The 25,467-nt window shown below is 52.2% G+C and overlaps 1 protein-coding gene across 16 annotated transcripts in view; it reads right to left on the bottom strand.

Annotated features, from left to right (window-relative positions):
* The window catches only part of Dysf (dysferlin), a 201,572-nt gene that overhangs the window by 90,343 nt on the left and 85,762 nt on the right, over window positions 1–25,467 (bottom strand). For 8 of the 16 annotated variants that reach the window (XM_034511381.2, XM_076939996.1, XM_034511380.2 and 5 more), the window contains 14 exons: window positions 23,472–23,510; window positions 22,137–22,252; window positions 21,723–21,836; window positions 20,011–20,188; window positions 19,334–19,458; window positions 17,606–17,712; window positions 12,938–13,130; window positions 11,747–11,902; window positions 8,029–8,160; window positions 7,784–7,950; window positions 6,599–6,713; window positions 6,286–6,391; window positions 5,904–6,046; window positions 3,896–4,069 (listed from right to left, as the gene is read on the bottom strand). In XM_034511381.2, coding sequence (XP_034367272.1) covers window positions 3,896–4,069; window positions 5,904–6,046; window positions 6,286–6,391; window positions 6,599–6,713; window positions 7,784–7,950; window positions 8,029–8,160; window positions 11,747–11,902; window positions 12,938–13,130; window positions 17,606–17,712; window positions 19,334–19,458; window positions 20,011–20,188; window positions 21,723–21,836; window positions 22,137–22,252; window positions 23,472–23,510 — 1,865 coding nt within the window. The remainder of the gene's footprint in view (window positions 1–3,895; window positions 4,070–5,903; window positions 6,047–6,285; window positions 6,392–6,598; window positions 6,714–7,783; window positions 7,951–8,028; window positions 8,161–11,746; window positions 11,903–12,937; window positions 13,131–17,605; window positions 17,713–19,333; window positions 19,459–20,010; window positions 20,189–21,722; window positions 21,837–22,136; window positions 22,253–23,471; window positions 23,511–25,467) is intronic. The other 8 variants (XM_034511378.2, XM_034511379.2, XM_076939999.1 and 5 more) reach the window with 1 other exon arrangement.

The raw sequence follows: 25,467 nt of genomic DNA, 5'->3' as shown, positions 1-25,467 counted from the left end.
CTGGTGGCGTCAGGAGGGGGGTGACTGGGTGGGAGCCGGGCGGTGGTGGTTGTGGCGGCAGCAAGGGGTGTGGGGTAAGGAGGAGGCTGAAGGAACGCGCTATAATAGCGGCTTTGTACTCTGATTCCCAGCTCCCTGGGAACGCCAGGAAGATTATGAAACCCGGTGTCTTTGGGAATGCCAGGATATTAGCTGGAAAAAGAATAATACGAAAATAAAATAATGCGCGGGATGGAGACAGCAGACGCTTAGCAGACTGAGCCAGGGCCTCCCGCTCTGAGGAGGGAGCCAGGCTTGGCCCCTGCTGCTGGTGCTAACGAGCAGACAGGGCCTGCCTTCCAAAGAGATGATTTCCAGAGGGAGCTGGCAGACCAGGCCCGGCCCTGCCAAGGATGCACAGGCCAGGGGAGGGGTAGTAGAACGCAAGGCATAACCAGGCCTGGTGCTGGGGCCCAGATATTCAAACCCATCAGATTCCCAGGAGGTTCCCTTAACCCCACCCACAGTCCTTCCCTGGCTCTTTCAAGATCTCTGTGATCTCCTCCAAGCACCCTCCCCCTCAGCACAGTCATGCTGGGATACCTATACAACAGCTAAGATACAGAAGGCAGCAGGATTATTCACTGTCACACATAAGTATCCCTCTTCTAGACCTAAATCACACAGGCGCTCCCCGTGGACCAAGCCACTAGCATCGGATCCACCAAAGGGCAGCAGAACAAGCCATCTCATCTTGCCCCACTATCCATGACCCTAGACATATACCCAGTGTCTCTCAGAAAAGCATCCAAGTGGAGGCCAATGCATGCTATCTTCTGTCCTTGTTACTCAAAGATAGCCCTGGAGCTGGCGGCAGCGGCGGCAGCAGCAGTAGCATCCCCTAGAACCTTGTTAGATGTAGAGGTCCTTGGTACCCCACCCAGACACTGCATCAGAGCCGGCATTGTAACCAGTCCTTAGTTGACTTCTATGTTCATTAGCCTGCACAGTCACTGCTAATCTCCCAGTGCTGCAGATAGAATCTCTTCCATGAGTGACATAACAGAGTCCCAGAGGCACGGGAGGCAGAAGCAGCAGGATCCAGAACACCCCTGAAGCCTGTCACCCTATCACACTTACACCTAGTTCAGGGCAAGCATCAGCAGACACCAGGGACCAGCAGTGGTGTCCTGGTAACAGAAAAGCAGGCAGTCTGTCCCAGAATGCAGCACGAGAATGAGTTCTGGTCCCTGAGCCAAGACACCAGAATGCTCCAGGGCAAGGCCAGGAAGCTCTGAGATGGAGGCCTGACCCACCCTTTGATCAGACTAGAAGCATGTGAAGGGAACTTTAGAAAGGGAGTGTGGCATGGGGGCATGTGGGGGTGTGATCATGAGTCCGAGTCCTCATGCCTTGTGAGTATGGGGGGCTGAAGGGATTCCACGTGCTCAGTTACTAAGTGATCCAGGCAGTTACTACCACAAAGGACGATGGCTCTGTCCAGACACTCCTAAGGACACCGTAGAACTCTGTGATGCACCAGAGCAATCAGACTCTCTCCCTCAGATTCTGTGGCAGTCAGTTTGACATGTGACTTCAGTGATTCTCCCACGACATACTCCCCCATAAACAGCAGACTAGTCAATGTCTCTGCTTCTGGGAAATCTCATGACCACCCTGTCCTACTCCTTCAGTGATTACTTCAAGAATCTTGGGCCCAAGTCTCCAAGTCTCGCTTGACATTCTTCTACGAGTCCCACCCTGCCGCGGTGCCTGCCTTCATTCATGTGTCTCTGGGCACCTCTAGTCATGTGTCCTCCCACCCCCCAGCTGATACTCAGACCCAGCTCCTCTGCTTCCCTGCCCCGCTGGCCTGTTGGGCAGTCTGGCAGCCATTAGATCTACTCTCCTCACACAGCTACACCGAATGTCAGACTTGCCAGAACCAACAGTGAATCCATAGCAACGCTGGGCTTACCCTGTGTCCCAGCACTCTCGGCTTCCTTCCCATCTAACATCACTGAGCCTCTGACACCCCTGTGTGTCCCTCTGCCATTCCAAATACCACCTTGGTCCTTGGGCTCTTTCTTCGTGAGGTTGCCTCATCCCTGGATCTTCTGACAGGATACTATCTCTTCAATGACTTCCCATAGCTACCTTATTCATGGTCCCCATTCCCTGCTCCAGCCAGACCTCACCTATGCTCAACATTGCCCCAGCTCCCTGGTGCCCATAGAGTCCTGGACCTGCCCTCCGGAAGTGTCTGCTTACCACTATTTCCAGTTTCTTTTCCTTTTTAGAACGTCCTCTATCAAACCTAGTGATGCTGCCAATCACAGAGCCCAAGTGTGGTCACCCAGAACCTCCCACCTGCCATCTCAGGCACATGGCCTGGCACAGGCTCCCAAACAGCTAAGGCCATTTTCTTTCCAGAGTTGAGCCATTCTGGGCTCTCCATGACTTTGCCTAGCTGTGGCTGTCAGGATGTGGCATGTCTTCTGCCACTGGCATCATTGTTACTACCAAGAAGAAAGCCATCCCTGAAAACCTTAATTTCCTGCTACCTGGTTTCTCTTCAGCACTTTCTAGATAAGTGAGGCCCAAAACCCAAAGCCCCCTTGCTCATCAGCCTGTAAGAACAGAATCTCTGTAGTATCCACGAGACTCATCCCCGGGCCTAATTGGAATGGATCTACTCCATTCAGTGCTTGTCTGGCCTTCCTCAAGCTCTTCCTCCTCCACTTCCAGCCTCAGCCACAAGACCATCCCAAGACCCTGCCAAGTGCCCAAACCAGGTTACCACAGGACAAAGAAAGCCATCCACAGCCCTGCTTCATGAAAACCACAGATCTATCTCATCTGTTTCTGTCCTGACTGACAGCTGTTTAGTGGCCCAGCGCCCTCTGATGATTCTGCTTCTCTCCTAGGCTTTGTCTAGGACTAAAAGGTTCTCTCTATGAGCCTGTGACAGGCTAGCTGTCACCTGACCTCCACAGAGTCTCCTCTCCTGCACTATTGAGATCAAGGGCCTCTCTGGCCAGCTTTTGGGGGTCACCACTGTGTCCACCTCCTTCTCGGCTTCCACTCATCACATCCTGGACTCATCCTGCTAAACTCTCACAGGCCTTATAGCTGCCCTGACCCACTGATATGCACATATATACTGATGCAGACAGCCTTGTGTATAAAGACTAACAATAGGGCCTGCTTCTCAGGTTCACACCCCGCAGAGCAGCCACAAAGAATGCATGCATAATGCCAGCTGCACATCAGAAGTGTTGGTTTCACTCAGGCCTTTTATCCTGTCTCCAAGAGTCTCTAGTCCAGCAGAACAGAGAGCAGAGAGCAGGCCATATGCCATCATCTCTTCCTGGGACTCATCACCCAGATCTTGAGTAACCTGAGCCAACCTCAGTATTACTAACTATGGAAATGCCACAGGGGACAGGCAGCCATCCAAGATTTCCCTTTCACAGGTACATGTCTCTCCTAAAGTCTCTGCCTGGAGAGAACTATGTCCAGCCCAGGATATGCCAGGGTCACCAGACCTTTCTGGTCACTCCCAGTCTTATCCCATCTATCCCAGCCCATCTCTGCAGGAAATTCCAAGGCCCTTGGCTTTGCTATCTGGTGAGCCACTCAAAGGCCCAGGCCTCCTCCCTCTCTGCTCTCACCTTCATACTCAGAGAAGCAGTGGGTCTTCCAGTGTCAAGACAGAAGCAGTCTTATTTTAGAAAGACACCCAGAAGGCTGTTCACTCTCTTCCACATGCCACCCCACAGGGACCAAAGCCAGGATGACTGGCCAATGTTCCATCTAAAAGCCATGACCCTGGGGGCTCCAAGCCTGTCCCGCATCAGCCTTGAAGAGGCATGCTGTAACCCACCCAGGCCCAGCCAGATACAACCCAATGTACCAGGGCCCCCTCCAGGGCAAACACAGCTGCTGGTCCCGTCTTCTCCAGTGGCTCCATGCGGCGGCGCCAGCGGCGGCGGCGGAAGGCATCTGTCTTCCGGTACTCCAGGTGGAACTTCCAGCCAAAGAGAGAGGCATATTCCCAGCCCTCGCCCTCAGCCTCTGCCTGCCTGTGCTGCAGGAGAGAAGAGGCAGCTGAGAGGGAGAGACAGGGCAGGATTCCAAGAGGTAAGCCTGGAAGAGCCACCTGGAGGAAGGTGGCTTTGAGTAGAAAACCCAGGAGGGAAAGGAGGCTCCTAGGCCCCGCAGTAACCGAAGATGGGAAAGGTACTGGCTTCCTCGGGGCTGTTTATTTGAACTAGGGGTGGACTGCCCAAATCCATGCTTTCCTTCCTGTTTCCTTTTTATCCTCCACATCTCAGCTTCTAAACATATAAATGGGTCTACAGTTGAGAGGCAAAATGTCGAGCCTGCTTCCCAAGCTCAGACTGCTTCTCACCAGGATGTGGACCTAGGCTAACTGTGAGGGGCGCCTGCCTCTCCTCTAAAGGGATCCTGTCCCACAGGAAGCCTGGAAACGCCTGGCCCTGGGCTCTGTGAGAGAGTGACGTAGCACTGCTGTATCAACTCAGTCTGGGCCAAGCCCCTAGGCAAAGCCTACACCTCTAACAATTGGATGCCCTCCATGGAGAGAAAGAGCTGTCAACTTGGTCCACAGCAGCTAGTCTAAAATGCTTACCACTCCTCAGACCCCAGACATCCCTCTCCAGAGCCTGTGCTCAATGGAAGAAGAAAGCCGGTTCCCCTAAAGACTGACTTAGAGTAGAACAGGCCTGGTTCTGCTACCAAAACCCAAATGCGTTCTTAGGAATGGAGAGTGGATGCCAAGAGGCTCCAAGGAAGGCCAGTGCTGAGGATGGGGTAAGCATAGGCATCCCCAGACTCTGGGACAAGCCTATGTGGTCTCGTGTGCTCACAAGGAAGTACCGTGGGCCTGTCTTGTGTTCCATGGCATGTTCCAGATAATCACTGATGGCTTTCACTTGGTCCTTCACAAGCCAACACATTACAACGTGGCCTATCACCAGCGGCCAGAAGTGTGGGCTCAGGACACAGCCCACCACTAGTAAACCACCTTCCTGTGAAGATGTGTGTGTCACGGGACATCCTGTCAGACAGTAGCCAATGGCAGACAGCTCAGAGGGTGTAGACCCCATGCCCTGCCTCCAGGTGTGGTATCTGTGAGGTTCAAGGCCCCCCGCCAGGCCACAGCCTTGCCTGCCAGAGCATCTCCTCCATATTATGGAGTCTACCTCTAGGAAGCCAAAAACAAAGCACTTCCTTTGACATCCTTGATCGTCCTAGGACTGTAAGTGAATGCCGCCGGTAAACTCCATGGTACTCATATCTACTCTATATGTTTGTGGGCATCTGTGAGTACCAGGTGTGACCTGTGGAGCCTGGTATGAACTACAGGTTTTGAGTGTGGTCTGTATTGTGGGGGTGTGGTCTGTGTGCAGAGTGTGACCCATATTTTCAGTGTGAAAAATGTATGTACGCTATGATCTGGGTGTGACCTGCCAGTGAAGTCACTGGATCTTGTGGTGTTTTGAATGAAAATGTCCCCAAGGAATTTTGATACTTGGTCCTCAACTTATGGCACTGTTTGCGCCACTTCCCGTTCCCTCTCTGCTTCCTGCTTACGTTCCAAGGTGTGAGCTCTGGGCTTCCTTCCAGCTGCTGTGCCTACTCAGTGCTGCTATTGCCCCTCACATATGATAGGACGCTAACTCCCTGGAACTGTAAGCCCAAACGAACTCCTTTTCTATAAGTCACCTTGGCCATCATGTGTCATCACAGCAACATGCCTATATAACTATAACTGATGCAGACCTATAGTGCGTGCTACAAGCACACTCACATGATTGTTAATGCATACACGTCTACCCTATGTCCACTGGCCTCCTCCATCCGGAAGCCCCACTCCCATCCACCTCCTGTTGGCTCACCCTCTTCAGTGCCTCCATCTGACTGAGGTCCCTCCTGCGCAGCCGGACCCAGCGTCGACGCCTATGAGTGTAATACATCTTCTCAACAGGAACCCAGTGTTTTGGCTTTCGGTCTGGGGGTATGGTGATGCTGTACTCCCAGCCTAGGAGGTGGGGTAAAACCAGTTAGTCACTGTCAGTGAATCTCCATCTATCCTAAGCTATCTCTCTTTGTAGAGCACCCTCAGACCCTGAGCAGCTAAAAACTCTGGGATTAATTGACAGGAAGTTTTCTGGGTGAATTAGCCCGCTAAGAGCCAGGCAACTGCCTGGGGCCTTCAGCTGTCTCACTGGCATAGTAGGAGCTGGCTGGGGTGGGACCCCAGGCCGTATATGTTCCCACCTTGTTCATCAACAGCCCGATTGAGGTCTGTGGACCATTCTTCATCTTCCCACTTCCAGCCCAGCGGGCATTCAATATCATCCTTAGGAAGCACCTTCTCCCCATTCTAGAGACACAATACAAAAGTGTGAGGAGATAGACTGGGCACTCAGGTGACTCAAAATCACCATTCCTCTGGAGCACAGAACAGTCATCTCAGCAAGTAGGGGCAGGAGAGAAAACACTCAGCTTTCTGAGTCACAGGCTCTTTGTGGGACCCAGTAGCCAGGACCTCAGAAAAAGCATGCACTGCCCACCTGCAGCACCCCCTTACCACATCTGTGTAGTTATCACTCATGTAAATCCATTGGCCTCCTGGTAGCCGGGTCTGGTTCTCAAACACCTCCTCCACAAAGCTCAGATGACCCGCGTCAGCATCATGGAGCAGGCTATTGGGGGAGGGGGGTGAGGAGTAACAGGGTCACCCCACTATCTTCTGCCTCCAGGATGCCATCATACCTCAGCTCACCTGCACTGTCAACCTCCCTTTGACACAGATGGAGGGGTAGCAGAGAAACTGGAATAGAGAGTGAAAGGGAGGCCCAGAACAGGAAAAGATGGTCACAGGCCAAAGAATGTGCCACCTGAGATACAAGAAGAAAAAAGGGACCAACAGGAGGCACCAAAACCCAATGGGTAGCACTAAGAAAATGTCATCAAGCTATACATCAAAGATTTAATGCTTGATTCTGTGTTATACTTCAAACTTAAGAAAAAGTTCCTGGATGTCACTCAACTATAAAAGAGAGGACAGAGTGACTGAGGCAGAAGGACTGCATAGTGGGGCTACTCAGGGGGCAAGTGAGCTGGAACAGGAAGCACCATGTATGTGCAATGACAGGACGTTATTGTATCGTGGAAGACAAGGCACACGACTGGGTGCCAACTTCAAGGTACGCTTAATAAAAGGACTCTGTGTATATGTATGAATATGCATGCATGCACACAGCAGGTGCAGGTTTGTGGGGGAAAGGCTATGCACACATACTATGGTGTGCATATGGAGGTCCGAGAACAATCTTGGGTGTCAGTCCTCATCATCCATCTGGCAAGGTCTCTTGGTTGTTTACTGCTGAGTATGCCAGGCCAGTTGGCCCAAGGCTTCAGGGGAATCTCCTGTCCCTGCTCCCATCTCCCCATAAGAGACATATAGACAGGCACCACACTGGGCTTTATCATGGGTTCCAAGGATCTGAGCCCCACAAGTCCTCACATTTGTGTGACAAGTGATTTGCCACCTAAGCCATCGTTAGACACAAAGCACTTTATTTCTGAGTGTTTTAGCTAAGTTTGCTAAGCCCCAGCCCCAGAGGATCCAAACCATAGTCCCTGTGAGCAAGCAGAGCAAGCAGAGGATTCACAGGGCTCAAGACTTGGGAAGAAGGACTGGGCAAAAGAGAGAGCAATGGCTGGATATCCTGGCCTAGTCCTCCACTCACTCCCTGGGACTACCACTCACGTCTTCTCTGGACACACGAACCAGTCTCCTGCCCAGGCCCAGCCAGCTGAGGGACGGAAGCTATCCTTTGGTAGTTTGATCTTGCCTGTGACGTCAGAAAACTTGGGGTAGGTGAGGCCTGTTGTGCCCCAGTTCCCGACCAGCGCCAGCTTTGTCTGATTCTCATACTGTAGACCAAGAAGGAGGAGAGATGAGGGGTCACATATCTTCAGAACCCAAGGGCCAGTAAGCTGGCAGACACTCACCGTTTCTGCAAAGACAGAGAGCTTCCCCTCAGCAAACTGATTGAATTCCTTCTCATCCACAGAGAGCCCGAACCAGAGCTTGATCCGGATCTGCACGGGCATTCGGGCCCCAGGCACGCCTTCCTGAGGATACTGGGATCAAAGAAACACAAACACGCACAACCTCTCAGGTCTGGGCATACCAACACCCAGACAGGTGCACTGGCTTGGGGGACTATACCAAATGTCATAGAAGTTTTTTCCCCCAAGAGTCCTGTTTATCAAAGAAGACAATAGCAGCCACATAGGAGTTCTCTACAGATGGGGTCATGTCTACACTAAGGTCTCTAATATCCCCTCCCCCACCACCTTCTTACATCTGTCATTTGAGGGGATTTTCTATTACAGTGGAAAAGGTTCAACTCTGCAAGGTCCAGTAGGGTACCCACAAGCCATCCGAAAAGTGGCTCATGTAACCAGGGAAACGGGGTTTTCATTATTGACTGTTAACTAATTTAAATAGCTCTACGAGGCTGCTGTGCTGGACAGCACCATCCTAGAAACAGCAGAGCTCCAGGAAAGGAGCAATGAGAGCCACTTCGTTTCAGTTTCAGTACTTCATGCTCTGGCGAGACGCGGGCATTGCATCCAATGTCCCCACAATTTCAAGTGCTTATCAGCATGTTAACCACTCTTCGATGTTCAGCTGGTTTTTATCCCGAAGGCTTCAGAAGTTCTGCCAAGTGGAACAACCACAACAACCCAGCATTTAAAAACACATATACGTTCCCTACGATTACTTCACCGTTTGACTGAAACCAAAGGTCAGATTCAGCCTTGGGGAGCAGAGTTCCTCCCTCTTAAAATGACAGCCTGTCCCCTAGCAGGGACAGTGTGGTGAGAGATACCTCACTGAATGAGAGAGCAGAGGGGAGTCTGGGTGGGTTCAGAAGAGGCTGAGAAGCTAGGGTGAGGGTTCTCAAGATGGTGGGGAAGCCTGAACCCCTGGAGGTAGAGCCTATGTTGAGAGAAGGCTTGGGAAGTGGTACAGACCATTGTTGGCCGACCCTCTCCCGTTCCTCATGTCCACCTCCTCTCCGTTGTTGCTTGGAGAAGTGTGGAGACATTTCTTATCCCGGAACTCCCTGTGGTCTTCACTTCAGCCGTCTCCTCCCTCAGGGCGGCTAGCTGTCCCTTTTCCCTCCAACCCACCAGCCCTTGGGACATGGCAGGAATTCCTACCCCCCCCTTTCCTCCTCCGGCTCGAGCTCCCCACCACCAGCCTCCCCCAGACGGGGCCAGCCTGCCCAACCCAAAATAGCAACAGCAAATAAAGAAATGTCTAGTTTGGGGCTCCTCTCCTCTGCTGGTGCTCACTTTTTCCAGCTTGGGTTTAAGTTAAGGAACACCAGTGTTTGCTTGGTCTCTGCCCGCTGCCAACATTTTTGTAGCGCTTGCTCAGGAGCTACTGGCAGGCTCATGAACTCCGTGGGGAAGACTTCGAGAAACAATTCTATATCCTTTTTTTCCCCCTTCACTTGGAATTAGGGAACATTTTCAGCTCAAATTCTCCTGGAGGCTTCGGGGCCAAGAGGTCAGAATGGAGGTAGAAGCTCCAGAGTCCACCAGCCCATTCCCACACTGTCTCCCTTTCCACACGCCACATACACAAGGAAAGGGGCAGCCCAAGAGAGCAATAGGGCAGACAGAACTTGAGGTTAGGATCAAACAAAAAATGTCCCTCAGATGGTCTGGGAGCAGGTAGAAAGGTCATGAGGTCATGGGTCCTACTTAACGAGCTCGAGCGCGCGCGCACCCCCTTCCCCTCTGAAAGGCCAATCTCTCAGTGTACCAATTATCTCAGCCCTGACTGTCTTAGTTAGGGTTATTGTTGCTGTGCTGAAACACCATGACCAAAAGCAACTTGGAGAGGAAAGGGTTTATTTGGATTGCACTTCCATATTGCTGTTCATCACTGAAGGAAGTCAGGAACTCGAACAGGGCAGGAACCTGAAGGCAGAAGCTGATACAGAAGCCATGGAGGAGTGCTACTTACTGGTTTGTTCCTCATGGCTTACTCAGTCTGCTTTCTTTTCACACCCAGGACCACCAGCTCAGGGGTGGCACCACCCACAATGGGTTGGGCCCTCCCCATCAACCAGTAATTAAGAAAATGCACTATAGGCTTGCCTACAACCCGATCTTATGGAGGCATTTTTACAACTAAGGTTCACTCCTCTCAGATGACTTTAGTTTGTGTCACATTGACATAAACCTATCCAGCACACTAGCCTGGAATGGATCTCCCAGTCCGCCGTCTGTAAAGCAAGGGATAGCCCCAAAAGAAGTGGAGAGCAGAGAGAGAGAGAAAAACAAGCAGCCATTGATCACCTGGCTCACCAAGTACTACCAGCATCGTCTAATTCAGTCCTCAACTGAACAAGATGGACAGCCTCGTTCTTGTTTAATAGATGGGAAGAGAGTAGGCTACTCAGAGAGCTGTGGTGAGCTACCCAAGGCCAGATAGAACTCCAACCAGCACTGACAATTCATTCATGAAGAGTGTGCAGTTGAAACCAGCCCTCCCTTCCTAGCCCAAGGTGAAAGAAGAATAGTTGGCCCAAAAAAAAAAAAAAAATCAGATAGGCCAGCAGCCAGCCAATGGCTCTGCTCAGAGGAGTCACAGCTGAGACATGGTCAATGGTGACCTCCTGGAAGCTCAGAAGTATGAGGACCAAAAGGGTCAGCTGCAAGAGAGGCTTTGGAGAATGGGCTGGGATGGAGGCAAGGCTGAGAACGGGCTGGGATGGAGGCAAGGCTGAGGAGGCATTAAAGGCTGAGACATTCGGAGCAACTAGAAGCAAACAGCTGGCTTCCTGGCCACTAAGAATATCTGTATACACATGAGGTTCACACTGTGTGCTGATCATCTGGCCACAGCCATGACCAAAGCCACCTGAGCTCTGTATTCTAATTTTTGCCCAGAGAAAAGGATGGGAGACCCTGCACAAGCACCACACACTTTCCCTTCATCAATAGTAACTGCGGAAGGTCTGGAGGCCATCTTAGAAGCCAGGAAGGATTCTTGAAAGAGACCAGCCCCAGTAAGCAATAAAGTCTGGAATATACACATAAACATACACAAGCACGCACACAGGGGGCCCTTAGTCTGCTGCTGCTGCTTCTACTTCTACTCCTACTTCTACTTCCTCTTCCTCTTCCTCCCCCTCCTCCTCCTCTTTTCTTTCTTTCTTTCTTTCTTTCTTTCTTTCTTTCTTTCTTTCTTTCTTTCTTTCCTTCTTCTTCTTCTTCTTCTTCTTCTTCTTCTTCTTCTTCTTCTTCTTCTTCTTCTTCTTCTTCTTCTTCTTCTTCTTCTTCTTCTAACTGCACCTTATGCCCAGGCTGTTCTCAAACTCATTGTGTAGCCAAGGATGATCTTGAACTCCTGGTCCTCCTGCCTCTACCTCCCAAGTGTCAGGATTACAGGAATGTACCACCATACTTTGTTTTTTTTAGTTCATTCCAACACCACATTCCAGCACCCCCCAGCAAGCCTCCTAGACTCACTGCATGGGATCTGGAGAGTTAAAGGGAACTGAAGAAAAAGAAAGATATTTTACTCAAAATATCTTCTTCCAGAGAAGGACTGGATGGGGGGGGGGGGGCGAATCAGGGGAAGCTGAAAAAAGGTCTTGCATTGAGAAAATCCTATGGTGACCCCAGCAGAGAGAATACTCACTTTCAGAAAGATGGTCTGCAGTTTCCCACAGTTCCTGCCACAGTAGCCAGGGCCCCGCCGGGAGAAGAGGACTTCGTGGGCAGGCACCCGTTGGTAGGCCACACGCTTGTCACCCTGCAGCATCCAGATGATGATATCTGGCAGGCTGTTCTGGGGCTGGAGAGAGGGTAGTGATCAAGGTGGGGATGGTGTCATGTACGGATGGAGTCATACCTGATCTCTGACTCAAAGGCCACAAAGGTCTTGCCTCACTCACTCAGCTCCCATCTCACACTGCCCACTCGGGGCCCTGCCTTTGCCTCTCAGCTTAGAGAGGAGTCCCCGCAAATGTCTCTGAGATGCCCATGCATTTCTGAGAAGACGCTCCTACACAGAGCAGGGAAGATGTGGTCTGCTAGATGTTCCTCCTCCTTCCTTCTGCTGACCCTAGGACCCTAAGGTCTGCAGGCTTAGAGGAGTAGATGCCACACCAACAGGGGCTCCTCACCACCTTCCCAGGGCTCTTCAGAGAGACTGAGGTCCCAGACTTGGGGGTAGGAGCTGAAAGGATGTTGAGGATTTACCCTTGCCCTCTCCCTTACATGGTACAAATTCTGCGAAGAGGGTAGGATCAGAAGCAAGGTTCCAGAGGCTGACAGTTAGCAGTCTTGGGGACAGTCCCAATCATTATGAGGAGATACCCAGGGAACTGGTCATGTGCTACCAGCCTGCCCAGGGAAACGCTAAGGTTCATCACTCCTCTCCAAGCAGCTTTTCCCAGCTCCCTTCTACAACCATCTGTACCAGACACCATCTCCTTGTACGTGCCCAGGTACCATCCCTTCTCACCTCCCATATTTCCTACAGACAGGAACTAGTGGTCCAGAAGGAGTCAGGTCCCTGGGAAAACGGGCTTCAACATGAGACCTAGAGCCAGACACTCTGGGCTCTGGGACTAGCCTTATTCTAGCATCCTTCAATAGGCTAGAGTCTAGCTACTGAGTATTGTGTGTTAGACTCTGAGTTGGACACTGTAACACCCAGTAAGATTACCATTGTGCCCTGCAAATTGGCATACTAGAGCTCACAAGGTTAAGGGACCTGCCCCCAAGGTCACCTAGCAACAGACCCAGAAATGTACCACAGTGTAAACATTTGGTCTGCATTCCAGGAGGCAGGAAGGCTGAAGAAAGGCCCCACAGGATTCCCTACCTCCTCAGCCAGGGCACGGAGATGCAGAAGCCAGTCCTCGGCCTGCTCCAGGGCAGTGGGGAGCCCACTGCGGCCAAGCTTCAAGGCCAGGGCAGCTTCTCTGATCTGGCTCAGGTGACGGGTGCGTAGCCGGAACAGGTACTGATCAAGGTGGGTGGCAGAAGGTATTTGGTGGATGTCACACAGGGGCTGGCTACGAGAGACAGGTGGGACACGTTTGTTCACCAGGGCTCCACACACCACAGAGGCAGGTGCATGCATACACAAGTATGTACATTTATAGGGTCCCTACCCACTGCCAGCTTGCTGGGTGCTCACCTCAGCGTGACCTGCCTGCTGCAGGAAGCCTTCCTCACACACCCTGGCCCCCCTATTCCTGCTCTGAAACATATCTCCTTATTCCCGGGCTACTCTTTTTAGAATAACCCTCAACTTCCAGTCTAGTGGGTTCTTTGGTATGAGTACTTCCCCCAACTCACCCCCACTGACTGCAAGCTCTCAGAGGACCTAGAGGGTCTCTTTCCTGGCCCCTTGTGTAGTCTAGGGCAGAGGCCAGAGGCTAAGTTGTCCCACACTAAAATAAATCCCTTCTGTGTTGGGCGCACACTCTCTCCAAGAAGGAAATTTATGGACCCCTGACTAGCTACTGCAGACGCTGTGGGGAGGCCAGCAGCCATGAATACAGAAGCATCCACCCTGGCTGCCCCAGAGTCGGCCCTCCCAGAATCCTGAGCTTTGGAAAGCCTTCTGAGCACAGCTAGGGTACTGCGGCCCTCAAATAACACTGCTGAAGCCCAAGTGAGGAGTTAAGCTAAACTCCGTCATGTGTGGGGGCAAAGATCTCTGATCCCAGACTCATTACACAGGGGCTCTCTAAAAGCCCCACAGATGGAAGCTCCACAGCATCCCAGGACTGGATGTGCACACCCAAGGGAAATGCTAGAAAAGAATGGGCGAACTCCAGTTCTCCCTCCCCAAGCAGGACCCTCCAGCTGGCCCAGCCCTTGCCCTCAAATAGGACATTCGTCAAGCTGAGCCAGGCCTGCTCTGCACTGCAGCCCCCGCCCCCTCCCTGCAGCGTCTGGACTCCGGGCTCCCGGCTGATTTATTTTTTCTGCCAATTTCCCCGAGCTATGCAGAACCAATTACCGCCGGAGCGCCGCGGCACCGCTCTGGCAGGCCCTCGGCGCGCTGCGTCTTTCCTGTTATTTTTTTTAATTGAATTTTTAGGGTGGGGGGAGCGGGTGCGCGAGCTCCATCTCGGGGAAACTTAAGCCCCGGGGCCCGTCTCAGGTCACGTACTGCACACCCTGTGGTAATATAATATTTACTGCCCCGAGGGTGCCGCGGACGGCAGCCCCGGGCCGGCGGCAGCAACGGGCGGAGGCCGTGCATGGTGGGTGAGGGGCCCTGGCGCACAGTGGAGCAGAGAGCAGGAGAAGCCCAGCCAAGGTCAGAAGCTACAGAGGACCCTCCAGCAGACCACCCAACCAAGACTCCCCAAGACAAGTTCTCACCACTCAAAGATGCCCTGGCTCTTTCTCACCCCCAGAAAGGTCCAATGCTGGGATACAGAAAGGAAGTCTGAGGAGAAAACTGCACCCCTAGCCCTCCCTCCAAATGGAAGGTGGGCCATGGCAGGGTTCATTAACACCGGGAAGCAGATCTGGCTGCTCACCAAGTCACCACCTGTCCCTGGGGACCAATCCAAAGAAATGACCATCCCCCAATTTTGCCTTCTCATGAGGGAAAACTGAGGCAGCCTGCCATTCCCCACAGGAGCAGCCTTGGAGTATTTCCCAGAAAAAAAAAAAAAGTAGTCCTGATCTGCACCTGCAGGGCTGACAGGAACTATTCCTGTGCAGAATGCTAGGAAGGGCTTTGTAGCTGCTAGAACAGCATGGTGGCAGAAAGTAATACACAGAGGCAAGGGGTGCATTACAGAGTGGGGAGGGTCCAGCAAGCCAGCAATGACTCAGAAGAAAGAGATGAGGGTTATTAGACACCCTGTGGGAAAAACAGTCCTCTCCAGGTAAAGAAGGAAACGAGAGAGGGAGAGAGGGAAGGAAGGAAGGAGGGAGGGAGACTGGGCTGGGGAGGGAAGAGGAAATGAAGGCTGTAAGAGTTGCTGTGGTTTGTGCTGTGATCTCTGAAGATGCTGGACCCATAGATCTAGGAGGAGACAGGAGATGGTGATAGAGTCTGTGTGGGGCATGTGTGCCCTTAGACACAGCCTGACCCAGGCTGGAAGTATAGACACATGCAGAGGAGACCCAGTGAGCCCAGAGTTCAGAGTAGCCGGCTTTGGTACATTGGTGTGGGATGGGGGTGGCGGGGATGCTCAGGATAAGCTAGGGAAGGGTTCTAGCTGGAGATAATAAGGCTGATAGCAGGTAGTCAGCCCAGGTCATCCATGGCACCTGCTTATGCCGAAGCCTCAGGCAGCGTGGTGGCAGCCTCAGGTGGTACTCGGAGGGATGGATCTGGAGTCCCTTCCCTGAAGATCCTGTCAAATATCCCGAGAGGGTGAGAGCCCTGGGACTGATGCCCCACAGAGACCTGGGCATCCTCCTGCCCCCAGGACAGTGACAGAAGAGCCTGGCTTGACAGTGTTTCAGATACATCCTCCCTAAGAGGGACTAAGGACAGCCTAGGACCAAGCCCCACAGGCTCCAAAGTCCCAGCACCTAAGAGTTACCAGGGATTAGGTCCCACCAGCCCCACAGACTTGCCTGTTCCACCCCACAATTGCCCTGAGCAGTACTGCAGAAATCCACTCTCGGCCTGCCACTGCCCAGAGTGGCACCACTGGGCACTGGGCATTGGGCACAGCAGCCTTCCTGTAGACACGCCCAAGGCACAGGATGCTCTGAGAAGATGCCTCCCCCTGCAGCCTCTACAAGCTGTGTGCCCTGTGTGCCCTTCCAGCACCACAGTCCCTCCTCCTCCAGACCAAAGCCATTTCCTGATGCCTCATCTCATGGACCCCACTCTGCTTCCCTCCTGCTAAAGCCTCTCAGGGAATGCCCCCCCAAAGCCCACCCACCTGCTGTGGCCATAGCTGGGGAATCATCCTGGGCCTTTCTAGGGCCCCATGCCCTATCTATGACAGAGTAGCAGAGGGATATTCTTCCACTTACTTGACATGTGAGTCTGGGCATGTCAATCAATCTCTGTGTGCCTCAGTTTCCTTATTTGGCCCTCAGAGAATGGTATGATCAGAGTTTCAAGTTTGGTAAATAGAATACACACAAATTTCCCACACAGTACCTGTCACAAAGTCTGTGCTGTCCTCCGTTCCCTCCACATCCTCCCTCCCCAGCTCCACTGCCTTAGCTGCCTGTGTCTTAGGTCACTTCACAGCCCTGTGTCTCCCCTCTTGCCATCCTGAAGCCACAGCAAGCACCTGACCCAGGAGTCTTCTTCCTCCTCAATGTAGCCAAGCCTGAGCTCTCCTTGGCAGAGCCCCTAAAGCCTACCTTGCTAGGAATCAACTGTCCTTGGTAACCCTGAAGATAGCAGGCATTTTAGGGCTACATGCCTTGGTCTGGGAAGTATCTTCTCCACTTCTGACCTTAACATTTCCACCAGGAATCTCTTTGGGAAGATGGCCTGAGTTCCACTGTCTGTATCCACTCTGAGCTCCCACAGATCATGCCTCTCACTCCACATCATACCTAGAGGGCTCAAGTTGTGGCCTTATCAACAGAGCTTGGGCTGAGCCTGGTATGGGGAAGGTATGGAGAATGAAGGAATGACCTGCTTGGGGCAGGAGCAAGGCCATTCCATTGGGATCACATTCCAGGGTATGCAAGCACCAGTTCCACATCTCTTGTGGTGAGAGCATTTCTCTCATGCCCTTCAACAGAGTTCTCCAGCTAGCCTGAGAAAGGAGAAGATAGGGTCGGGGGATGGCTATCTTCATACGGAACCCCAGAGAGTGCAGGAGAGTGGCTATGACCAAGTCCATTTCATAGCTGAGAAACCAGGGCCTTGGAGGCAGGACTGCATGAGGGGCAGGTCTCCTGGTTCTCTGCATTTGTCACTGTGGTGATCACGGTTCCTTTACTCATGCCTCCTCATGGTGCCAGTCCTTTGTTGATTAGATATCATTAAAGACTCATTCTTCATGCCAAGTTCAACTTCAAAACTCCCATCAGAATATTACCACTACCCCTAGCCCTCCTAGGTGTGGAGGCAATGTTGAGGTGAGCCCCCTCTGCTGACCTGCATTCCCTTTCCTCCTCACTCCCAGGCCCTCTTTCCTCAAGCTGACAATCATCCGTGTGCAGTGAAAGCCTAAACAGAAACCATGGTCCCTGACAACATGGCCTTGGGGAAAGGAGGGGTGCCCCCACCCCAGCTTCTCCTGGAGATTCCATCAGGGAGCTATGAGGTCGGGGATCAGACACACAATGCTTCCCATTCAGGTGAGCCGGTCGCCCGGCCCACAGCTGCTGCTGCTGTGGGGAGATTTATGACCTGTTCTAAACGTCACCTTTTCAACTCCCGGTGCAGGCTCCAGCACCTCTGGGCTCAGCACTGGCCAGACTGCTGGCCAAGCGTGGCTGGGAGACGTGCTTCTGCTCACCACCACACACGAACACTCCTGAGGAGACAGCCTTGGCTGAGCCAGAGAGGTATCTGAAAGTGCCAAGTACCCCCTACCTGCAGTCTGCAAGGAGCTCATCTGTCAACTGAGCCACCAGGGCATCCACATCCTCGGAGGAACACTGTGCCTTCAGAGCCAAGTGGACCTGCTCCAGGTTAGCTTCCTGAGGAAAAGCAACCCTAGGTCAGGAGTATCCCCACAGAGCAGGACCCAACCCCAGGCCCTGCCATTGAGCCAGAAAGGAACGGATAGTAGGAGGAGGAAAAGGCAAAGCCAGACTCTATCTGCCAGCAACGTCCTGGCTCCAGAACCTTCCAGGATGCCCCAACTCTCAAGCCAGATCCCCTGTCTCATACATAGACATGAGGCGGCCCTTTGCTAACTAGAGATTTTTCACAGCCTGAATGCATCTCCTCCCACCTGCCACCTCAATGCCAGGCCTGATTCCCCACAGAGGAACAGATCTCTCTGAAACAACACTGGTCAGTCTTTTCTGGAATCACCCACACTGCCAGATCCAGACCTAGCCAGTCTCCCCCAGCAGCCATTCAGCCACCAGACCACATAAAGACCAGACTCCCAGAGCTCGACTCTTGGAGTTTCATCTGATCTCCTTCTCTTGGCACTTGTCCTAGGGCAAGGTCCTAGGCTGGAAGGCCAACCTGAAAATACCTGTCACCCCAAAGCTGCCTCAGTCTCCTAAGTAGCCCTCTCCACATGTCAGGGCATGTGATATGTGTTCCACCCTGGGGAACAAACCCTAGGAAGAAAACTCAGTCCCCGCTGTCTGCGAACTGTGAAGTTCTGGTAGAATAATGAGGAGCCCAGAGGACAGCAGGACAGTGATTTTGCAGTCTCAACTCCAAGTCCTCCCACTGGCATTAGCTGCCCATCACCAGCAGCTGCCAGTTTCAAGGACACCACCCCTTCCCTGCCTTTCTGCCTCCCTTCCTACTGTGCTCATCAGCTGTCCCTAGATCTCTTCAGCCCTCCCTCCCCAGTGCTGCCCCTCATTCCTACCACGTAGCCACACTTTCCCCACTTGGGTGATGCTCCCTGGAAGGGAGCCTGGAGCCACTGCCTGAACCAGCCAGCAGCTTCCCAGCATCCTTCTCCCTTGGCCTTTACATCCCTGCCCTCTCGAGATTCTCCTGCATGCCCTGACTAAACATAAGGCAGCCTAAAAAACAGAGGGGTTCCCAGAAGCCTCCCCTCACTCCCAAAGCAGACTATCCCTCATGCTCAAACACTCTGCCCCCTCCCCAAGGTTCCAGCTCTGAACCCCAGATCATTTCTCTCAAAGCACTTCATCTCCCCAAGACAAATGTGCCAAGGCCTTGCAGCTCAAGTTCCACAAGCTCCCCTAGAAAGCCATTTTCCCCCCAGGACCATCTCTCCCTCCTCTGAGTCCTTACCATGATTATGCTAGATACGGCCCTCCTCTGCCACATCCTCCCATTATTCCCATGGTATCCTCTTGATGCTCTTTAGCTGGTATCTCCTCCATACTCGACACCTGTCCCTCAGCAGCCATGAAGGCCACCTGGATCTAAGCTGGGAGCCCTAGCTTCTGGATTCTGAATTCTGGCTTCAGGCTGGAAGTTTCTGGCACAACTAGAAAACACCAGGCACATCCTGACACTTACATTATCTCTCAACTCTCTGTCTTTCAGTCATCTCCCACATCCACCTGGAGCATCCCCAGTAGCCTTGATACCCCATCTCTACAAGTCTGGAGATCCTTCTGGCAGGGCTAGAACATGTCTGGACAGGATCCCACTCACCAGCTGGTCAGCAATCCTGAGGAGCTGGTTTTGAGTCTCAATTCGATGGCTGATATCTTCCCAGTATGAGGACAGCACCACCACAGGCTTCACATTGCCCCAAGGCAAGTAATAGTAGTGGCATCCTACAGGGAGGGGAGAGGGACCTGAGCACTGGGCAGAGACCCAGGGCAGCAAAACACCATTCCGCAGAGCTTAGCGCTCAGGCCACAGAGCCCAGCTTAAGAGAGGACTCAAGATAGGAGACAGGATCTGTTTTGCTTTCTCCTTAAATGCTTGTGGTGTGGCCAGTAGTTCCCAGTACCCAAACAAGGTGCCTGAGCACACCTGGGGTGCAGGGTGGGTGTACAGACTGCTCTGGATCTCACATCAAGATAAGAGGGCTGATAGACTGTCTCTGGAAGACCCAAGCTCACATCACCAAGGTCTCCAAGCCAAGCCTCCAGGCCCCAGGTGATGATGGCAATAGCTCAATACCAGGTCAGCTACAGAACACTGATAATCAAGCCTGCAGGAATCCAAACCGTGGATGCAGTGGGCCCCCCAAGAGGAGTATGAGGGACAATAAAAGAATTGCAGGAGAGGAACACCCCACAAGGTTTGCTGTGGTTTCCATAGGAGGCAAGGGTTGGCATTTGTTTTGCCCTATGACCCAGGTCCCCTCCAGCCTCACCCACCATCAAAGACTGCCCGGCTGTACTGGGTGGTGGAAGCCAACGGCAGGCAGGTGGTGTCAAACTTGTTTCCGTAGTTCCCAATGCTGACTTCGAACTGGATAGCATCATCCACATCCTGCAGCATCGTGGCTGAGTAGAAGGCAGCAAAGAGGGAATATTTGCGTCTCCGCAGGTACTTCTGCAGGCAGAGTGAGCAGGCCAGAGATCACAGGAGGAGACAAACAAGACCCCCAGCAGTGTGGATCCCATAGACGGCAGGCCCGAGCCACTACCGGGACCCAGAAACTCCTTCTGGCTGGGCAGATAGTGACAGATGCTCCAGACTTGGTTTACTGAATGAACAGACTCTTTCCAGGTCCTCGAACATTTGCTCACGTTCTCTAACACAATCTGCTCCTCCAAGGTCAGGCTGCTCCTTAATCCAAACCAGCCTCAATGGCACCGCCGTGTCCACAGAGCAGTGTCGCCTGCAGTGTCCCTCAGGGCGTCCTACACCTCATCTGCCCCATAAAGGGGCTGAAAACCCATGCCCTGCCCTGACACGCTCACATGCACACACATCAGACAGCCCTACAGTCTGCATAGATCAAATGCTCGGAATGTGTGGCTCAGGTTGTCCCATCCTCCCCAAGCCCAAGGCACAGGGCTGAGACAATGTAAAACATTCATGTGTCTTGACGTAAAACAACACAATTTTATCATAGTCACCTTTTTAGAAAGCTGGGGGAAAGGAACTGAAGAGGTGAGGTTTGGATCATGTGAAAGGTGATGACAGATAGCACTTACTGAGCGCCTACTGTGTGCACACATCAAGTCTCGTCTCACCACCATCTCCTAAGATAACTACAGACCGGGAAAATGAGGCATCTGGCAGATGGGAGGGACAGCATGGACACCTGAGGTAGCTAACCACAGTGTCCAAATGCTCCTGGAGACCATGCATGGCTGATATTTCTGGGGCCTTAGGCCATGCATGGCTGATATTTCTGGGGCCTTAGAGTCTTCGTCTGTAAATAGGGTTAACAACAGCCACCTTGCAGCTGGATTTGAAGACATAAGTGGTAAACGGTGTCTCACTGACCTCATTGTTAGCTGTATTAAGTTCTGAGTTTCTATAATACTTTCATCTATCTTCCTTAAACCTCAAAGCATCCCTAGGGTGGGATATTACACTATTCTCCCCTTGCCACTGAGACACAAGGGCCCAAGAAGTATCACTATATTAAGTGTTGTTAAGAACTGAAGAAGGGCCGGGCAGTGGTGGCACACGCCTTTAATCCCAGCACTTGGGAGGCAGAGGCAGGCAGATTTCTAAGTTCGAGGCCAGCCTGGTCTACAGAGTGAGTTCCAGGACAGCCAGGGCTACACAGAGAAACCCTGTCTCAAAAAACAAAAACAAACCAAAAGCCGGGCAGTGGTGGTGCACGCCTTTAATCCCAGCACTTGGGAGGCAGAGGCAGGTGGATTTCTGAGTTCAAGGCCAGCCTGGTCTACAGAGTGAGTTCCAGGACAGCCAGGGCTACACAGAGAAACCCTGTCTCGAAAAACAAAAAAAAAAAAAAAAAAAAAACAAAAAAAAAAAAAAAAAAAAAAAAACAAAAACAAAAAAAAAAAAAAAAAAAAAAAGAAGCAAAGCAGGCCCTCCTCTACCACAGTACTTAGCTCACTTGTTCCTATTCCCAAGCCAGCTCTGGGAGAGATCACGTCCTCACCTCTACTCTCAGGATATCATCAGCAGGAAGGTCCTCCACCTTCTGCTCACTGTGCTCCACCAGTTTGGTCTCTAGGGACAACAGAACCCTGCCTCGATAAGCCACACCTTCTCCCTGCAAGAGAAAGTCACAGTCTCCATCAAAGGGGTAAGGGGGGGGGGGCAGGAAAACACAACACACGACAACATAATTCACCCCCACAGAGTGGGGATATGCCAATCCTTGGCCCTAACAAGGGCATGAAAGCTGAGGGAGGTGGGCTGGGTGTCTTGGAATGCAGACAGCAAACAGACCCAACTGGCCCAGGAGGAAGAAGCCAGAGGAAGTGCTCTGAGGGGTTTGCTCGGACCTCATGAGGCCCACATGCTGCCAGGCCAGGCTGGAGCCCCTTGGAGGTCGTGTATGGCCGCTCACCTTTCCTGTGTTGAGCTCCGCATAAGGATCTGGGAAGCCCGTGAACTCTCGGGGACTGCCATAGAGGTTCACATAGCAGGGCCCAAACGTGGGGAGGAAGCCCAGGTTGTCATCCACTGGAAGAAACAAGAAAGTATCAGAGAGGTGGCTCTGTGGACCCTTTTAGGGTTCAACCTATCCACCGTCAGATGGGACCTCATCTCTAGCCCTCAGTTTCCTCCATATGCTCCATAAGTGGCCGCTGAACATGTATAACAAATAATACAGTAGAAATGACGATAATCAACTCCCCTCTGTCCCCTGAGTCCTCAGCATGCTGAAATGAGGCTATTTCTACTATCTTATTAGTCCTTTTTGACAAATGAGGAAACTGAGTCTCTGAGATGTGACTGAGCACAGGATAGCACGGATGCAGCACCCTCGGCTGGCCACACACAAGCTGCAGCTCAGACCACGGGAGAGGGGAACAGAGGTGGTTTCAGAGCCAGGTAACCAGAGAGGCCATGTCCCAGGGACCCTCCCTCCTCAAACACACATTTATTGGAGAAGTTGGAAAATGGACAGAGGGTCATCATCCCCTCTTGACAATGCCACAGCTGCCCTTCCTGGGACAGACCTCACAGGCTAGACTCTGAAACCCTGCAAAGGCAGGACATTCAGAATGCTCAAGGTAGGACCGTCATCAGGACCATCCCGGTGTCTCTGTCCATACAAGGCTGAGCCAGGGAGAGCACAGGGAAAACAGCCTCCACACAGACTGGAGACCTGCTCAGCTGGGCATGAGGCTGTCCACACTGAGCTCTGCTGCTGAGACAGTGCAAGGGCGTGGGGGAGGCAGGAGCAGCCAGAGCTACCCTGCCTATCACCTTTCTACATACTTCCTCCTCCAGACCCCAGTGCAGACAAGGCTTGGCTTGGGAAGCAAAGGGGGAAGCTTTGGAATGATCAAACTCAGGGGGCCGCTACTAACTGCTTGTCAGTCATCACAATTACGATCTATCCCGTGAATTATGCTTCAAGTATCTGTTATTCTCCTGGCCACTTCCAGGTCCCCAAGATGCCTCACAATCCCTCTGGCTCACTACGTCCCCAACCCCCATGTTGGAAGCATCAGCTGGGGCAACAAGCTTAGGAAGGGTCTGGGAGATCTAGAGGAAACTGGCCTTAAAGCATCACAAGTAATTCATATCAGTTACCCAGTGGCTGCGACTTGCCAGTGGTCAATTCAGAGACCTGGCTGTGGCTCAGTCCCCTTCATGCAAGTCAGAAAATTCCCCTCCAGCAGAAACCCCAATGTCCCATCCCCTCGTGGATCCCTAGGTGACAGCAACGTACGGTCAGTGGCTGGACTCTTGAGTGCACCTGCAGGCTCCTCTGAAGCATAAAGAAATGGAAGAGGGGTTAGGATGGGCGAGGCAGTGTGGGGAATGGTTACGTGAACAGGAGTCAGGATGGACTGACAGGCTTTGTGAATGGACAACAAAGGAAGGCACACACCCTGCCCCCCAACTCCAACCAGACAGCCCACCACACCTCTGTGACCTGAACCTCCATCCAATATACTCAAGAAGCAATGCACAGAAGAAAATGTACTTTTTCTTCATTATGTACAGGTAGATTAGGAGGAATGGTGCAGTGAGAGAAACGTGAAAAGGGAAACGCGAAAGAGCCATTGTGGACAAGAGAATAGCCTGGGCTCGAAACCCAAGCATCAGATTGACACTTGGGCCCAGCACACTGAGCCAAGACCATTTAAGGCACAACATCTCCACCTAGTGGGTATTTCTAGTATTGCCACATTTTCTCATTGCAACATTTTTCTCAACATGAGCTACCTGGGTCCGTCCGGCTCTTTCAGCCACTTTCAGTGAAGAGACAAATGCTGGCATATGCACATGAGCTTACACATGCACGTTCATTAAAATAAATGTAATAAGAATAATCTAACCATTTTATTTTCCCACAGACTCATGATGGTTGCTATAAACAATCTACAGGTCACGTGCAGTCCTTAATGGCCTGTCATGCTCCAGTGTGACTCTCCTACAACCCTCAGGATGTGGTCTGGACAGCCTAGATTTAATGTGGCCCAAGACAATTCTTCATCCATTGTGGCCCAGAGAATCCAGGATGGACAGCTCTGGAAGACTCACAGAAAGGAGTGTGAAGCACGAGTAAGCCACAAATATGGTAGTCTAGAGACAAAGACAGGGATAGAGAACTGACAGCAGAGGCCTAAGGAGGGCCACAGCCCTGGGCTGGCCTTCAGATCTCTGTATCCAGGTCTTGGTCCCCAGTGTTAGCTGGTAAGAATGAGTGTGGCAGAGAGTGTACCTTGTGAGGATTTTCTTATCTACAGGAACTGAGCTGGGCCCTGGCATAGGTGAGTTCTCAGCCTGGAAGACTGACATACACAGGCACAACTGTGGTCCCCACACTCGACTTTAAGCTCCTCCCAAATGACGTTTAGCAAGAGGAGCCTGTTATCTTGGACTAATAAAAGCAGAGTCACAGATGGGACCCCTGTGTTCTTCTTGCCAAGGACTTAGTTTTAATCTGGCAGCCAGTCCCACCAGCAAGCTAACCACCTACTGGTGGTGGTTGAAATTGCACAGGCCTCCTTGTTCATTGGTATATCTGTTCATTTAGGAACCATAAGTAGATATGACTGTGGGCATTGGCACAACCCTGCTGACGCCTTAGGCCAGTACTTCCCAACTTGAAAACAGGTCACAAGTCTCTGATGTTGAGGTTCACCCAGGTTCTCGCCCCTGTGTCTGCAGACAGCTCATAAAGTCAAGGGCAGGGAGAGCAAAGAAGCCACCCAACACAAAGCCGTATTTAGTCCTGGTTGTCTTTCTGCCAAAACACACGTGTTTCGCTGTATTTTCCCTGAGCCTGGAGAGTTAGGCCCAAGGAAGCCCCAGTCCCAGATAAACATGCCTAGCTTTTTACCGTGAGAGTGAAGCCCAGCTCCCTCACCTGGAGGAACTGGAAAGAACAGAGCAGGCTGTCAACCACAAGTCACAGCTCAGCAGGCGGTCCCTAGGGACACGCGTGTACCTTGGGAAGCCAAGCCATTACCTTCAGCCAGCCTTGCCAGCTCCCAAGGCTCGGCAGAGCCCCAAGCCCACGGCTTTGGCTGACACCCACCCGGGCCGGGAAGGAGGGAAAAGGGAAGACTGCTGGGAAATTCACCATCATCCTTAATTCCAAAGACAACTTTGGTTTTCTCAGTGCTGCTCTGTAGCACAATGTCCATATGGGTGAAGGCATCAAAGATGCCTGCAAGTATCAAGGTCCCATGAGGTTACTACCTTTCAAAAGCACG

This window comes from Arvicanthis niloticus, chromosome 9 (genome assembly GCF_011762505.2).
Source record: "Arvicanthis niloticus isolate mArvNil1 chromosome 9, mArvNil1.pat.X, whole genome shotgun sequence".
NCBI classification, from domain to species: domain Eukaryota; kingdom Metazoa; phylum Chordata; class Mammalia; order Rodentia; family Muridae; genus Arvicanthis; species Arvicanthis niloticus.
This window is presented reverse-complemented; position numbering and strand designations above follow the sequence as displayed.